This window comes from Mustela nigripes, chromosome 3 (assembly GCF_022355385.1).
Source record: "Mustela nigripes isolate SB6536 chromosome 3, MUSNIG.SB6536, whole genome shotgun sequence".
In the NCBI taxonomy this organism is placed as follows: domain Eukaryota; kingdom Metazoa; phylum Chordata; class Mammalia; order Carnivora; family Mustelidae; genus Mustela; species Mustela nigripes.
Window position 1 is genome coordinate 58066404 of NC_081559.1, and position 17183 is coordinate 58083586.

The 17183-nt window shown below is 35.6% G+C and overlaps 1 protein-coding gene across 5 annotated transcripts in view; it reads left to right on the plus strand.

The window, feature by feature from the left end:
• SLC4A10 (solute carrier family 4 member 10) overlaps window positions 1-17183 on the plus strand; it is a 161517-nt gene that overhangs the window by 125468 nt on the left and 18866 nt on the right. For all 5 annotated transcript variants that reach the window (XM_059394076.1, XM_059394075.1, XM_059394077.1 and 2 more), the window contains 5 exons: window positions 991-1152; window positions 8462-8713; window positions 9951-10019; window positions 15471-15644; window positions 16408-16530. In XM_059394076.1, the coding sequence (XP_059250059.1) occupies window positions 991-1152; window positions 8462-8713; window positions 9951-10019; window positions 15471-15644; window positions 16408-16530 (780 nt within the window). The remainder of the gene's footprint in view (window positions 1-990; window positions 1153-8461; window positions 8714-9950; window positions 10020-15470; window positions 15645-16407; window positions 16531-17183) is intronic.

A 17183-nucleotide genomic window follows, 5' to 3' on the forward strand; every position in this document is an offset into this window, starting at 1 on the left:
ATGATGGCTATAATCCTAGTACTTGAGGTTTTCATGAAAATACAAGGAATACAGATTGATGGACATTCAGTAAAATGCCCATATGACTAAAATTTTGGTCTTATATTAAAAAGGAAAAAAATGAAAATGGAATCTAGACACCACTTGAAAAAAATTTCTGTCAATTTTTCCAGTAGGAATATCCGTATACAACACTCCTGAAAGATAAGGAAACATTTTGAAACTTAAGGAAAATGCATTATCTTGATGCAAAATTGCACAGCGGATGAGGCTTTGAAAAAGAGATAAAATTAGGTCTGGAATAGTATTCTGACCATGTTACGAAGTATGTAACCTTGGGTCGGTTACTTAACCTCTTTGAGCCTTGTTTTCTCACCTGTCAAAAAGGGCCAGGAGGTTCTCAGAGAATGTCAAAATGAATTCCTCCGGGGCTCATCTCAGACACCAGCAATGTTTAGAACCATTCCCAGAGCTCCTGATATCACCAAGTGTCTTTTTGCCATTTTCCCATAATGGCCTGTGAACCCATCTAAAATAAGAGTTATACATAGTTGTCAATGTGCTGTTTATAAATGTAAATAAATTTGCCAACTGTAAATGGTAAATATTAATATTATTTTATATACTATAGGTATTGATCGAAAACATAGATTTGGGGGCCAATCTGTCAGAGTTTAAATTCTGTTTCCACCTCTTACTACCCTTGGGACCTTGGGCAATTTACTGGACCTCGCTCTGCCTTAGTTTTATTATCTGGACCTTTCCTAGAGAGTTGTGAAGAAAAAAAAATGAGTTAAAATATTTAAAGTACTCAGACTGGTGCCTTGTACCTTATAAATGGTTTATAAATATGACTATTATTGTTAGATGTAGCTCACTTAGCATATCAATTTATAATTAAGGCTTTCCTAGTAGCATCTGTAGGATTTAATTCAATTAGGTATTCATTAATCCAGTTACTAATGATATACATCATTTTATTTCTTGCAGCCTACCAGAGATGATCGTGGCTGGTTTGTTACACCTTTAGGTCCAAATCCATGGTGGACAGTAATAGCTGCCATAATCCCAGCTCTGCTTTGTACTATTCTTATTTTTATGGACCAACAGATTACAGCTGTCATCATCAACAGAAAAGAGCATAAACTAAAGGTATATTTTAACATCTATTTTAATGTAAATCATTGTGCCCTAACCAACATTGATTGATGTTTATTTTACTTCACCTGTACTGTAGTCGTTTGTACAGGCAAACATTAAGATAATGTTTTCAAGTTGTAATTTTTATTGTCTATAATCAAGATGTTTGTCTCGCATTGAGCTTAAAATGAACTAAATTTTTACTTTTTAATTAATGTATTTATTGCACTTGGCTGAGCCTAAACTCTGAAATCTTATTTCCATGGCTTAAAATAATACACTTTGCTGAGATTGTAACTTTCTTTACCATATTTAAAATATTTTAATGAAATAACAGTCTGTTCTGGTGAAGGGCAGCTTTACCAATTTGTCTTGCATATGTGATTCCTCTACTTCTCTATTTGACCCTAAGTATGCCTCTTAGATTGCATTCATTATTGGAATAAATTACATCTTCAGGTATTTCTCATTTGATGTAGTTACTCATCTGTCCATAATGTCTATGACAACAAAAACCAGCCATAGATGTTATAGTTTGTAGGTGATATCTTTGTTGAGTTTTATTACAGATTTCAATGACCATTTTTATAAGCTAAGAGAATGAATATGGATGTATCTTACTTGTTGTACTCTGACCCTGCCATTTTGCAATTGTGAATAATCAAAGTTGTTCACAGGTGTGCAACATTTCTGAGATATTTAGTGTGAGCATTATCACAGGAATACGTTAAATGAAATCAATGATATCAATGAATGGTCAAAAATAATCTAAATCAGGGACATCTGAGTGGACCAGGTCATGATCCCCGGGTCTTGGGATGAAGTTCCACTTTGGGATCCCTGCTCAGCAGGGAGCCTGCTTCTCCCTCTGCCTGCCACTCTCCCTGCTTGTGCTCTCTCTCTGACAAATAAATAAATAAAATCTTTTAAAAATAATCCAAATCAAACCTTGTAAACATGCACAATTAATCAAATTGTTTTGTTCTGGTATCATGAGATAATTCCCAGCTATCTTCATATACTCTTCAAACTCTAGGAAAAGGCTCCTTGTCAGAGCAACAGAAATCATGCTTTATAGAATTTTATAAGTATGTTTGTCAGAAGCATTAAACAATCTCTGATTGAACTATTTGGTGGAAAACACTAATGGCATTATCATAAGAAAGCACAATTATTTCTAATAAATCTTACTAAAAAGGAATTTTATGTAAATATGGGAGGAGAATGTGTGTCTATACGAAAGCTGTGTTCTTCATTCTCTTTGTAGAAAGTACTTCAAGTGCTCAGAACGTTTTCTAAAAGGATTAGTTCAATTCACTTTTGCTTTTATTAAATAATTCTTAATTATGTAGAATTTAAGAAACAAAACAAATGAGTAAAGGGAAAGAGAGAAGGGGGCGCCTGGGTGGCTCAGTCGGTTAAGTATCTGCCTTTGGCTCTGGTCATGATCTCAGGGTCTTGGGATCGAGTCCTGCACTGGGCTCCCTGCTCAGCGGGGAGCCTGCTTCTCTCTCTGCCTGCCATTCGCCTTGCACCTGCTTGTGCTCTCTCTCTCTCTCTCTCCCTGTCCAAAAAAAAAAAAAAAAAAAAAGAGAGAGAGAGAGAGAGCGAGAGCACCAAACCAAGAGACATACTTTTAACTGTAGAGAACAAACTGTTGGTTACCAGAGGGGAGATGGGTGGGAGTTGGGTGAACTAGGTGATGGGGATTAAGGAGGGCACTTCTTGCGATGAGCACAGGGTGTTGTACGGAAGTGTGGAATCACTAAATTGTATACCTGCAACTAATGTGACACTGTATGTTAACAAGCTGAGATTTAAATAAAAACTTTTTTAAAAAGGTAGCTTTAAAAAAATATCTAAAAAAGTCATAGTAAGTAGATAAGTGGTGTACTAGTATATGGTTAACAACCAGTTCTCTGCATTTAAAGGAGAGGGACCCTGATTTATAATTTATAATGTTTGCTGATTTTCGTAGTGTGAATATTCCCACCATGGACCATTTCATGTTACCAATGTGATATCAATTGGCAGGGAAAAATTTTGAAAAGTAAATAATTGGTTCTTATAAGCCTATATGAGTTGAATTTAAAACTACCCATTTAATACTGGAAACTTAGAGTGATGTACAGCCCTCGAAACAAGAAATTCAGATTCCCAAGTTTAATAGCCCACTTATTTAATAACAATTATTTAAAAATATTCACAGCCTTTCCAAAGTTCTAAGTCAACAAATATGCCATATTTCTCCCTTTACATATCATGTAGAATAGCTAAAATACCATAAAACATCTAAAAGTGGTCTTTTCAAGTACTTGCATTTGTAGAATTAAATGTAGCATTAAAGCATTTAATATTTTTGTCACTGAAATAAACTTGAGTTTGTATAACTAAAATATATTACATGATTTGTAATTAATTTTTTGTTGTACAAATAAATGGGCAATCAAAAGATTTATATTTTGTCCCTTAATAGGCTGGATCTAGTAAATAATAGAGCAAGTGATTTAATCATTAGTTCTGCTATATTGCCATGAGTAGAATTAATTTTTTTAAAAAGATTTTTATTTATTTATTTGACAGAGAGAAAGATCACAAGTAGGCAGAGAGGCAGGCAGAGAGAGAGGAGGAAGCAGGCTCCCTGCTGAGCAGAGAGCCTGATGCTGGGCTCCATCCCAGGACCCTGGGATCATGACCTGAGCCAAAGGCAGAGGCTTTAACCCACTGAGCCACCCAGGCGTCCCAGAATTAATCTTTTTTAAAAAAGGTTTATTTATTTATTTGAGGGATGGAGGATGGAGGGGCAGAGGGAAAGGGAGAGAGAGTTTTAAGCAGACTCCCCATTGAGCCTGACTGGGACAGGGGGTCCCGAGGGTCTTGATCTTATGACTCTGAGATCATGACCCGAGCCAAAACCAAAAGTCGGACACTCAATCAACTGTGCCACCCAGGTGCCCCAAGAATTAATCTTTCCTTGGTCACTGTAAATCTGAACACTCCATCCTCCTCCTTAGATGTGGATATTGGCAAAGCAAATTCTTTCCAGTGAAGACATATTTTATCTACACCAAACACTTTTAAAATTTTTTTGCCTATAACCATTGTCCTCTGTAAGCTTCAGTATAGTGCATTCTGCTGCTGCTGTTTTTCCTGCTAACAACAACAAAAGATCACCTTCTCAGAACAGTCTTGGCTTAAGTAACGGTTTGTTCCATAGCCGCTCTCCCCACCTGTTGCTTCACTGAAATGTTTGCATAGTCCCCTGGCTTTGACTTGAACCACATTGTCAGGAAAAGATACGTGTTTCTTGAGTATATCCCCAGACCACAAGTTAACCACATTTTCAGCTTTTTTTTTTTTTTTAGTCACTTAAAAACCCATTTTTGCCTTGTTTGGATCATGACTTGAAATAGTTCAATGAATTGTGTTTTCTGGTTTCTGTAGATGACCCTACATCATGTATCTTAGTCTGTATTGTACATCCAAGTCACCTTGGAATTCATCATTTTGATGTCTTCCAAACTTACATTTTCCTTTTTTCTTCACTTTTTATTTTTACCAAAGCAGTACTTGTTTTCCTGTAGAGCATTTTTTCATGCCATTAAAAATGTTTTTTTTTTTTTAATCATTTGAGGGTGTTACTACATACACAGTAAAGCTGTATTGAGCTGAAGAAGTTGGCCCAACTCGCCAAGTGACTTTCTCCTCCCTCAGAATGAAGAAGCTCAAATTAGCAAAATTCCAGTTCACTGCACCTCATGATCTTTTGGGTCATTCAAGAGTGAAAGAAGCTGTAAATACAAAAATTTGAGAAAGCAAGTTCTCATCTATATTGTATATAGGTATAGATCTGTACTCTAGCATTTTTTGTTTTCTTATCTCAAGAAGTTTGATAGGCATAGGTTACTTGACTCCCTTTGAAAAGCATTAGAAATAACTGCTTTTTTTTTTTTTTTTTAAAAAGCACATTCTCCAAAAGTAGAAAGAAAGATACTATCTTACAGAAAAGAAAGTTTCTGTTAAACTACAACTGTGGGCTTTTCTACATGTTTCTGTAGACAGTTCAGGCTTCTTTTGACATCATTTTTAATAAACAGCAATACAATCTCAGATCACTTGAGTAAATGAATGCGTTTGCAACATTCATTTGGCACCACATTCTCTTGATGATTATGGCATTTGATATGTTCTTTTTTGCCCTCTTTGTCAGCCTGGTTCTTCATGTCAATCTATAGTCTTTTATGTGGTTAACTTGACAGATGCAGGAAATTGCTGCCAAGCTTTGAAATGAATTTTTTCAGCAGTGGCATCTGGGTATCAGATGGTCCTCTTGGCTGGCCTCTTGTCTTGCTGCATGTTGGTTTTAGTGGGGTCTGGTGTAGTATCACCTGTTGCTATGCTCCCTTTTCCTCCCATATGTCCATTTCCTGTGATTCATGGATGAAAGTGAGAATAAAAGCTCTGATTCTGTCTTTATTTCAGAAAAAAAATCTACAGAAATATGTTCGAAGGTACAGAGTTCTCTCTCTGACAAAGGGATACTTCCCCTTGGCTGTCATGCCTATCAGCTAATAATTTGGGTACAAAGACCAAATTTTAAGATATTTAATGAAAGGCAAGAAGGATGATGATGATTAATTAGTGGAAGTGCCAGAACTGCTTTATTTCCTTTGATTCACATGAAATTAAGATGCTCCCATTGCTGTCCAACGTAATCAGGGGGAAATTGTGTTTTTGTTTTTATTAGATGCGTGTATTGTACGAAGCTAGCTTTCTAAATTTAAAAATGAAATTATTTACTCGGAAACCATTATTTTGTCTGCTTCCTGCAATCCAGAAGCTCACTGTTTATATTTTATTGTCTTTTTTAAACATTAGATAAGAGCCGTAGGAAATCACTATCATGAAGAAGGCCTTCCTTCTATTATTAAGCCCTAGTGAGCATGGATCCTGGGAAAGTCCAGGGTGTGCTAAAAGGACAAGCCAGACCCTCCAAGCCCCTTGTCCTCTGCCTTCCCCTGATGCTTATCACATGGCTGTTAGCTAGTCTTCCATTCTTTCTTAGCAATACCATAACTTTGCAAAACAGCCCAGGGGGCACCATTCACATCACTGGTTAAGATAGCTCCTTTAAAGGGACCAAAATTTGTATTCTATTCTATGCAGCCACATCTTCCAAATTGTTTATTTGAAAGGACTAGATGGTCGCAGTGTAGACCTCGTGAAGCTTCTTCTTAAGCCATTTTGCTGGCTTTCTCGTCCCACTCTCCAGCTCTTAGTAATAAAAATCTTTGCCGAGTTACTTGCAAAAAGGAGTTTCTAGAGTCCTATTGACGAGGGAATTTGCAGTTAGTCATGCTGGCGAAGCCAAGCCGAGGAAGGCCACTACTGAATTGGTGACAACACAGGAGGAAAAGGTCCTGTTGTGCATATCTGCTATTTTGTCTTCGTTGTCTCCTGTGCTTCTGTCATTCGGCAGGGGTAAATGCCGAAAGGACAGGAAGTACGCTGACTTTAAGAGTGTTTTTCTTAATCAAACAATTAACGAAACAAAATAACAGAAAGAAAACACTACCATGACAAATATGCGACAAATGCTCAGGATGTTTCACATTCTAGGCTTTATGAGAGTCATAGTAACTAGGAAATTCTTGCAGTTTGATAGAACAGCCTGTAAAAAAAAAAAAATCAGAATTATTATTCCTTTAGAAGGATTGGTAATTTCTGCTCATATTCATAATAACAAATGTAACGGCTATATTTATTTTAAATTATACTTATTAAATCTGATTCTGAAAGGTGTTTTAATGAAGCTTATTCCGCTCTAAAAAAGCCGATCTGTACCTTATTGATTGCTTATTGTGTGCCAATGATTGCGTTAAAAACTATTGGAAATACTGAGACATTATATGATACGTTACCTGCCCTTAAGAAATGCATCTTTTTATTGAGGAGTCTTGAGACAAATGAGAACAAATAAGAATTTATTGTTCAATTGCCAGAATATAATAGTCCCTAACATTTACTGAGTGCTTGGTATATATCAGACATTGTTCTGAATAATTTTCAAAATTAAATTATTTAATTCTCACAACAACCCAGTGAAGTGACACCTGTTATCACCATCATCCTTTTTCAGATAGGGAAACAGAGGCACAAGAGGTCACATGATTTGCTCAAGGTCATTGGTTGAGCCAGCATTTGATCCCAGGCCACCTATCTCCAGAACCTAAGCCCTTAACCACTGTGTTATATACTACCTCTCATGAAGTCAGTCATTAAGAGTTGAAATGTAAAACCGGCCAAGCCATTTGCTACCCTGGAGGCTTTCCACTGATGATTTCCTATGGGGGGAAGGATGGTGAAGGGAGAGGCACACGCTGTTTGCCCTTCAGCTTCTTTCCTGGGAGCCCTCGGCCACTCACCGTGTCTCCCTTCCTTGCATCTCCACTCCACATGCCCTCTGCACCTGTTTTTTCTCAATTATGTTTCTTGCCTGGTCCTAGAAAGCCCTGAAGTCAGTGATAGTGGAGTAGGATCACGGAGAGACAGAAAACACAAAAACTTTCATTTTAGGGAGAGGCCAAATTTTTCTAGTGTTGAAACTGAAACAAATGAGAGCTAGATAGAGAGAAAGAGCTGTATCAGGATAAAAACAGGTGTGTATAAGGAAGCTTAGATTCCATGGTATTATTTTTCCCAGTAAGACATTGAGACACCCACCATTGACACAAAAGAGGGCAATTGGAAACACCGTGTTTGAGAAGAGTTTCTCTTTAGGTCTGATATGAAGGGCTTCTTGAGTATTGTCAGGAAGTGGTTTCTATTCACACTCAGACCATCTGAGTACTGTCGTGGATATGGTCCTTACTTTGTTTTCTCCCTGATGCCTGGTACATGGTGTTCAGTAATTTTTTGTATGAATAAAGGATGAATGAGTAGCTATATGAATTGTAAGTTAACTTGCCCATTTAAGGAAACCAAGCAAAGTGACTGTATTTAATAATGACTTTAATTATCCAACAGAAATAGAATGGAAACTAATGTAATCTGAACCCAGACGTACATTAAACCTATTAAAGTAGGTTGAAGTTACTATAATCATAATTGTAATAGGAACATCTGCAACTTTTCCTTAAGTGGATTATATATTTTCAGACTGTTACTTTTTTATCTTTAATTTATTTTGCATTTTAGAATCAGTTGTCTAAGCCTCAAGATAGTATCTCTTTTCTATTCTTACTGTTCCATGGTGGTGGTGTCATTTGTCTCTATACTAAATTCAGTTCCTATGAGAATCCTCTTTTCTTTCTTTTAACAGAAAGGTTGTGGGTACCATCTGGATCTATTGATGGTGGCTGTCATGCTCGGGGTGTGCTCCATCATGGGCCTGCCGTGGTTTGTGGCTGCCACTGTCCTGTCCATCACTCATGTCAACAGCTTAAAACTGGAATCAGAATGTTCAGCTCCAGGAGAACAGCCCAAGTTTCTTGGCATTCGGGAGCAAAGGGTTACTGGGCTTATGATTTTCATTCTTATGGGTTCATCAGTCTTTATGACCAGTATTCTGAAGGTAATGAAATCTGCCTTTATGAAGTTAAGAGAAGGCGGAATATATTTATTATTGTTTAATAAATTTCATTTGAATCAAAGCCATCAATTTGCAAATACTGTATGGCATGTGACAAAAGTGATGAATTTCTTTACCATGTTTATATAACTTCTTAACAGGGGAAGTTATGTGCTGTGTTTTGGAAACCTTAAATACCGAAGAAATTTGGCTTGGCAAAGTAAATGTGATGTGTAAATTATTACTGTAATTTTGAAATAGTTACTAGGTTATGGGGAGAAGTCACTCATTATTTCTAACTCATTCTTGACCTGAATTCACTGCGGGCCCATATGAAATAAAGTCTCCATTTTCGTGTCAGATGTATTTGCAATTAACATTACCTAGTATAAGATAGAGGTGCAGAGATGAGCCATGTAATAGTCATGGCCACATATGCAGTTTTGTATATTAAATGTTTCATGAAACTACTGCATGGATATCACCATTGTATATCCTTATTTTCTTTACATTTAAAATAATTGAGTCCATTTTGAAGAGCATTAAAGAGTAGTTATTTGTCATAGAATTTTGACAGGTATTACCAAGGTTATGTCAATTGTATTCTAACTTATAACTCATTTTAGTTGTCTATAATTTGAAAGTCCTAATGGAATGATTTAATCAGTTATATAGGTTAACTTAAAATTAATCATTTATGTAAGTACGTTTTCAAGAACTTATTTCTAGGTTATATAAGTACAGAGCTACAATTATGCCGAACTATTCCAATAAAAAGAGAAAAACTGAACAGTCGACGTTTGCAAATGTCTTGCATAATATCAGAACATCTAGATGTTAGCTCCATTATTCATCTTTAATCCAAATATCTTACCATTGTGGAACAAAATTCAAATTTCCCTTAAGTAGTATAATAGTAATAGTTAATATTTATTCTTTATTATGTATTTTATATGCCCTTTTATAGGTTATGACCTATTAAATACTCATAACAACCTTATTATTACCATCCTTTTTTAGATACACACAGGAAAACTAAGGCACAAAGAGCTTAGGTAACTTACCTAAGGTTATGCAGCTAAAAAGTGTTAGAGCTAGGATTTGAACCTGGGACTTCTGGCTCTGCCTTATGTTGCCTTTAAAATATTTATTTTTCTGTGTTTTTCTTTGGTAAGTGAAAAATAGCATGACCAGTTATATGAAAATAACTTGTATCGTTTCTCCAATTGTTCTTTTACAGTTTATTCCCATGCCAGTGCTATATGGAGTGTTTCTTTATATGGGTGCTTCATCTCTAAAGGGAATTCAGGTAAATTGCTTGCAGTAAACCATTCACATCTGTGATGACCTATCTTAAGTCTATTGATGCTAAATCATGTGATAGCTAAGAAAATGACATCATCTGAGGAGCAGCTTTCACACCGCCATTAAATTTCTTCACAATGGTTCATAATTTTAAGGTACTTTTGATTACCATAAGTTATATTAAACTGTATAAGGTTTAGACGTACAAACCTCTTAGAAAACTAATAATAGTACATTTCAAAAATATCCAAATGCTTTTAATCTTTGATACTGTAATCATGTGTATGGGACAGAAAAGAAGAACTGTATGTACAAAGATGTTCATTGTAACACATACTATCAAAATATTGGAAATAACCCAATTATCCATCAGCAGTAAAATAATTAAGTGGTCTCTATGTTACAGTCACTTAAGATTGGTAATTATGATGGCCATAAAAGGAACATGGTAAAAAGGCTTATGGCTTAATGCAGAGCAAAAAAATAGGAAAACATGCTGTACCTACCCTATAGGTTTATAAAGCTGTGAGTGTGAATGAATCAAAAGGGAAGGTAGAGAAATAAAAACAGTTATTAAAGTAGTGAGATCCCGGGTGATTTTCTTCCTTTTATGTTTGTTTTTCTATTACTAGAATGATTATATTTACAGAATTCTTTTTTAAAATTAAATTAAAAATATATAGGGTAAGGCAATTTCAAGATGTAAAGGGAAGCTTATTACTTGTTTAGATAAGTATTAGTTGCATACAGTTGTATTAATTTTCTATTAGCAAATTATATGACAATTTATAACAAACTACAATTAACTTAGTGACTTTTAAACAATGAACATTTATTATTTCACAGTTTGTGTGGGCCATGAATTTGGGAACAGATTAGCCGGGTGGTTCTGGCTCAAGATGTCTCTTGTAGTTGCTGTTGGGATGTGGGGCTGCAGGCATCGGAAAGCTTGACTAGGACTAGAGGACCTCTGTCCAAGATGGCTTACCACACAGCCCTGGGAAAAGGCATTGATTCCTCTGTGGCTGTTGGTAGGAGGCCTCAGTTTTTTGCTAGATAGGCTCTTCATAGGACACTTAAGTGCTCTCATGACCAGGAAGCTGACTTCCATCAGAGTGAGCAATGTGAGAAGAGTGAAGGTGAAGTCACTGTGCCTTTTGACTTAGTCTCCAAAGTTACATATGGTCACTTCCGTTTGTTTGTTTGTTTGTTTGTTTGTTTGAAGTGAGTCATTATGTCCAGCTTGCACACATAGAGGGAAGTTAGACTCCATCTCTGGAAGAGAATATTACTGAAGAATTTGTGTATACATTTTAAAATGACCACAATTGTATTCTAGTTTTTTGCAGAGGAAGTTGGAAAATTATTCATGCTCGCGATATCACAGTGGTTTGAATAGTGTTTCCCCAGTCATGTCCACCTGCAATCTCAGTATGTGACATTATTTGGAAAAAGGGCTTCTGAGGATGGATTAGTTATGAGGCTCAATATGAGCCCATCATCCAACATTTGGGGTGAACCCTAAATCCAATGACAAGGATCCTTACAAGAAGAGAAGACTCAGGGAAGAAAGCCACATGAAGAAAGAGGGAGATTTCTACTTAAATTTGCCTTGGAAAAATCTTGTCTTATGACTTAACATCATTGATCTAAAACACTCGAGTTTTCTTCAAAGGGGACTAATTTTAAGCGTTATTTATTGTGAAGTATAGTTTATTTTTTGTTGACCAAAGGGAAAACAAACTGCTGCTTTTTCTAAGACACAGCTAGTCTCATTGCTGTTCAAAGATGTGAAAGAAAAGTCACCCGACTACTATGAATTTGTAAAATTAACCCATGTGAAGTGGAGCACAGGGCGCTGGATGGCATGCTGTGGTTCAAGGATAGACTAGAAGAGAAATTGAAATAGGTAATTTATTACTCACTGGTCCTGGAGGAAGTACCTGGTGCACCTTAAGGGTCTGTAATGGGAAAAAAATCAAGAGAAAGAATCAAGACCTGTGGCACATGACTTTATTAAGATTTGTGGGTGGAGTGCTTTGGGGTTATTGGTCTAAGTCTGATTGATCAATTCAAATAAAAAGCAGGGTTTTGGTAAGCCCCGGGGTGGGGGGTTCTTACCTAAGGAGCATGTAAGGGAAAAAGGCTCTGGGAGTTAAGGGAGACTGTTGACTGCAAGGACATTTGAGGGAGTCATCTCAGGAGCTTACATTTACTTGTGACTCTGCTGGCAGTTACCTAGGGCATGTGCCTGCATGAGGAGCTAGTGTTGATCCAGGTGACTGCAGGCTGCTTAGCCAAACAAAATGGATTCCGAGCAACAAAACCATGGGTCGCTTAGCTAAAGTCTTTACGCTGAGGAACAGGCAGCACAGAAACTCTCTTCCTGAATGAACAACCAATGAGTTTCTGACTTTGGGAGAAGAAAAAGCATTTCAGCCTTAGGGAAGTACTAGATATCAGAACTGAGGCAAAATTTCAGTTTGAAGTCATTGAAAGATCACTGGACACCCGAATTAGGTATTTTGACTGTTCTTCCTGACACTCGGGTAGAATTTACTTGGGAGAGGGAAATGGCTGAGAAGTGTGTTATGCATTTAAATTTTACTCTAATTAAATTTAATTTGCTCATTTATAATTTCACGTATGAAAAGTATATTTTGAAAGACTTGGTTTGGTAAGGCAGATAGAGAAGAGTACTGAAGAGGTTTTGTTTATTTGTTTTACTGTTTTTTGCCTTTGGCAAAAGTTCCACGAGTACTAATTTCATCTGTAAGTGAAAAGTATTTATTATTAGGCCCCAGGCTCACATAAATACAGCAGCAGAAGTTTAAGAAACAAAGTAAAATCATTTTGATAGGTTTCAACAGATTTTTCCCCCTAATTCCACTCACATGATTTTATACCCATGAGGTTTAGAACTAAACAAGAATGTCAAGTTTTGGAATTATTTGGGGTGTGAATCTCTCAAATGAAAATTGAGGAAAACATTATTAAAGGCCTATGAGAAAAGTATAATGCATTTAAATAGCACAAATGAAACAGTAAGCAGGGTCTCACACTGAGAAACAAGGCTAGTGAAAATTTAAGTGAACACCAAACTCATGAAGTCGAAATTCCTAAATGGGATTTTGTGGCTAACTGTGTGGGGGAATGGAGTATTGTTGATATTAGGACAAGGTAAAAGCCAAGTGCAGAACTCAGGATACATATACCATGATCATCATTACTTGAGTAGTAATATGCATGTACTGAATCCCAACAGTTCAAGGAGCATGTTAGTTAATTAGTTACCTTCTATGTTGAAGGAACTTATATACTACCTGATTGTTTGGCAATATTATGAAACATAGTATCTAGGTTTCTCACTGTGCAACATGGCAGAAAAAACAGATCACAGTGTTCTTATGAATGCTGTTTCTGTACTCAGATATATAACCACATCTATATTCATTCCAACACTTCAGGAATCCAAAGTAAAGCAAATGTGCCATTTAAACAATAACAATTGAAGCACCCACACACTGAAGTACACTTATGCAATAGCAGCTTCACAAATGGAGAAATGGTGGCTGGGAGAAATGAGTTCTATAGAAACTGAAACACGCAGCTGCAAGCCAGAGGATTTTGCTTTATTTCTTCCCTATTCTCACCTCCACCAGTCACCGAATTTGGTTTGTTTAATGACATGTAATTTAAAGAGATACTTAGGAGATAAAAATAAGAAGACCTAAAGAAATTTTTGGAGGCAATATGGAGAAGGATGAACCAAGAAAAAGAAATTTAGCACTTGGTACTTGCATAGAGGTACATTTCAATAAATGATTTTGGAAGGCATTAATGAATATAAACATAAATTCATTAAGTATATGAACAGTGGATGAACTAAGCTACATATGATTCTGGTTTAGATGACTGAGGGAAGAAATATCAGCCAGGCTGTGCCATAAGTCAAGGAATACAGAAGAAAAGAGGGATTTATGTTAAATTTGAGGTTCCTATTATATAGTTAAATATATTACCAATATATTACATATTATGTTACATCATTTTTGTTATTTATTTTAATATTTTAATACTTAAATTTTAAATATTTGTATATATTTTATATTTTTGTTTCATTTTATTATTAATTATATATTAACACCCTTTTTGCATGTATATTTAAATATATATGGTTTGCTTTAAAAAAAAAAAAAGTTGTTCAATGCTAACATTTAACTCCATGGATACTTGTCCCTTGGTTTATTAGAGTAATTCTGGAATATTTGATGAGAATTGCTTACAGTTTTTTTAATAATTTAGACAAGAAGTAAAATCAAATATCATTCTTTTGAAGATGCATAATAGATATTACTGTAGGAATGGCATGAACTAGAACTGACAGTGCTTGAAACCATCATTTATAAATAATCACTTCTTGTTGGAAACATTGGAAACTGTAAAAATCTGCCTGAGAAAAATTAAACAAAATGGTCCATGTAAAATAAAACTAACATGTAGCAGCACAATTTATTAGTGAGTAAAATGTGACTGAAGGTTTAAGGTTCTTGTAAAGATTTAATCTATAAAGTTTGAATCGAGAAAATTTGCTTTGGTAGAGAAAACTCAAAATCGAAAGTATAACAATATCTTTATAGTCCAAAAATAATTGTACTGTCTTCATGGTAAAATTTAAAACAGAAGTAACTGTTCCAAATGAAAATAATTTAAATAAAATACAATTGAAAAATTATAAATGGCTCGACAGTGCACTAGAAGAAACTGAACTAGAAATCAGTTAACAAACTTTGCTCTGGGAAATACTTGATTAACAGTAATTCATCTAGGTTAAATCTTTGTGGCTAAGGTTATTTGTAGAGACAGCCTCAAAACCCCGTTGGGGGTCAGTGTGGTGAGGCCAAAACAGCAGAGTCAACACAACCCACTTAACAGCAAGATGTGGGTGGAGAGCTCTGGCAAGAGAGAGAGAGAGAGAGAGAGCGAGCGAGCGCATGCTGAAGTAGAGACCCAAGTCTGGGAGTCTCTAACAAGCATGTAAAAATTAAAGCCATGGGAATGGATGAGCTCTTTCAGGCAAGAAGAGGACAGAGATTGGACCCTAGTGCTTAGTGGGCAAATAAAAGGTAGAGCTTTGGGATGTGATAATGAAAAAGAAGATGATGATTACATTTTGTCTTTCAAGGTTACACTCTCCCAGGTAGCAATATTTAGCACTGGCTTTAATATTTTTAAACTCTTCTAAGTTATAGCCTGTCTCCATATGCAATAAACATGGGAAATTATGAAACTGAAATTGTGCATTTCAGAGTATATGCATAACAATCCTATTGTCCTGATGCCCAGATGTCAGCTTAAGTGTGGTCTTGATGTATGATATTTTGGACCATATTAAACATCTACTTGTCTTACTTTTATTGCCTGTAAAAAGCAATTTAGTCTGTTTATCTTTTAGTTCTTTGATAGAATAAAGCTCTTCTGGATGCCTGCAAAACACCAGCCAGATTTCATATATCTAAGGCATGTACCACTTCGAAAAGTCCATCTCTTCACAGTGATTCAGATGAGCTGCCTTGGCCTTTTGTGGATAATAAAAGTTTCAAGAGCCGCTATTGTCTTTCCCATGATGGTATGAAACTTCTAAGTCAACTTTTTTTCTTCTCCTGACTTTCTGTTCTCTTTGGAAACACAAATAACTGAAATTGGAACAAGTCATTTTGAACAATTATGGGAAGCCATGATGTAAACTTTAGCTGCTAAAGCTAGTGACTAAGATAGGATTTAAGATTATATATGAATTTCAGGGATGTATATTAGTTTTGTCTCTATCATACTAAATATTCGTAGTGGTTTGAATTAACTGAAGTTGTGTAGAAGAATGTAAAATTTCAAAAGGTAACATTAAAGATATACTAGCAAATCCGAAAAACAAGGGGGATTTTCTAAAATTAAATTTTATTAAATATTTCAGATAAATTTCAAATACTTCCAAAAGTATTGCAAATTTGAATGACTATAAATTAAAATACTATCAGCATAGCTACGAATAGTTTAATGTTCATCTAAAATAATGCAAACTATTAACTACATCTATTGAAGAAACAGTCAATATATTTTGTAGGTTTTTCTTTTTTTCTGAGACAGTTTCTTTAAATGACTCCTTTACTGGATGAAATGAGAGCTATTATTCTGGGGATGTGGTAAGAAAAGGAAATGAAGGTTGCAAAAAGACAATGTTTATTATACACACATGTCTTCAAGTGTCACTTTGATCTCAGTCTTAATTGAAATTGACTTGTTTCCACAAAAAAAAAAAAAAGCAACAGAGCTACCTCTCACCTCTCCCATTTTTATTTTTTCCCTGTTATAAATTATTTTATTCTTTGCTCTAGGTGTTAGCTCTGGTATTTGTAAGAAAACTGATGGACTTTTTGTTTACGAAACGGGAACTCAGCTGGTTGGATGATTTAATGCCTGAGAGTAAGAAAAAGAAACTAGAAGATGCTGAAAAAGAAGTAAGTCAGAACAAAATCAGTATCTTACAAAGAGAAGCAAATGGAACACTCGCATAGTAACCACTCCTTGCAAAACCAAATCGTTGTGTTTATCTTTAGATGGTTAATGGTTACTAAAAACCACAGGTGGACTATTCATGTTTGGAAGATTAATGCTTAAAATCATAAATTTGAAACTTGAACACAGAGAGAACACAGGTCTTATGTGAGAAAACCAAACCCTTGTGAAGTATGCAAACACTTTGTACTTCATTATCCAAATTGTGAGGTTTACTTTTCTGTTCCCTCCCTTGTGGATAGCAGAACCTTATTGATGCTTACGTATTTCCAAGTTATGGTCCCACAATGGTTGCTTTTTGATTGAATATGTGAGAAGGAAGGAAAGAGACCGTATTCTTATTGGTATTTTTTAGAGAACAAAGTTTTAATGGCAAGATTCTAATTCTAATCAAAAGATTAAATTAGGGCACCTGGTTGGCTCAGGTCATGATCTCAGAGTCCTGGGATAGAGTCCTGGGATTGCGTCCTGCATCAGGCTCTCTGCTCAGCAGGGAGCCTGCTTCCCCCACTCTGCCTGCCTCTCTGCCTACTTGTGATTTCTCTCTCTGTGTGTCAAATAAATGAATAAAATCTTTTAAAAAAAAGATAAAATT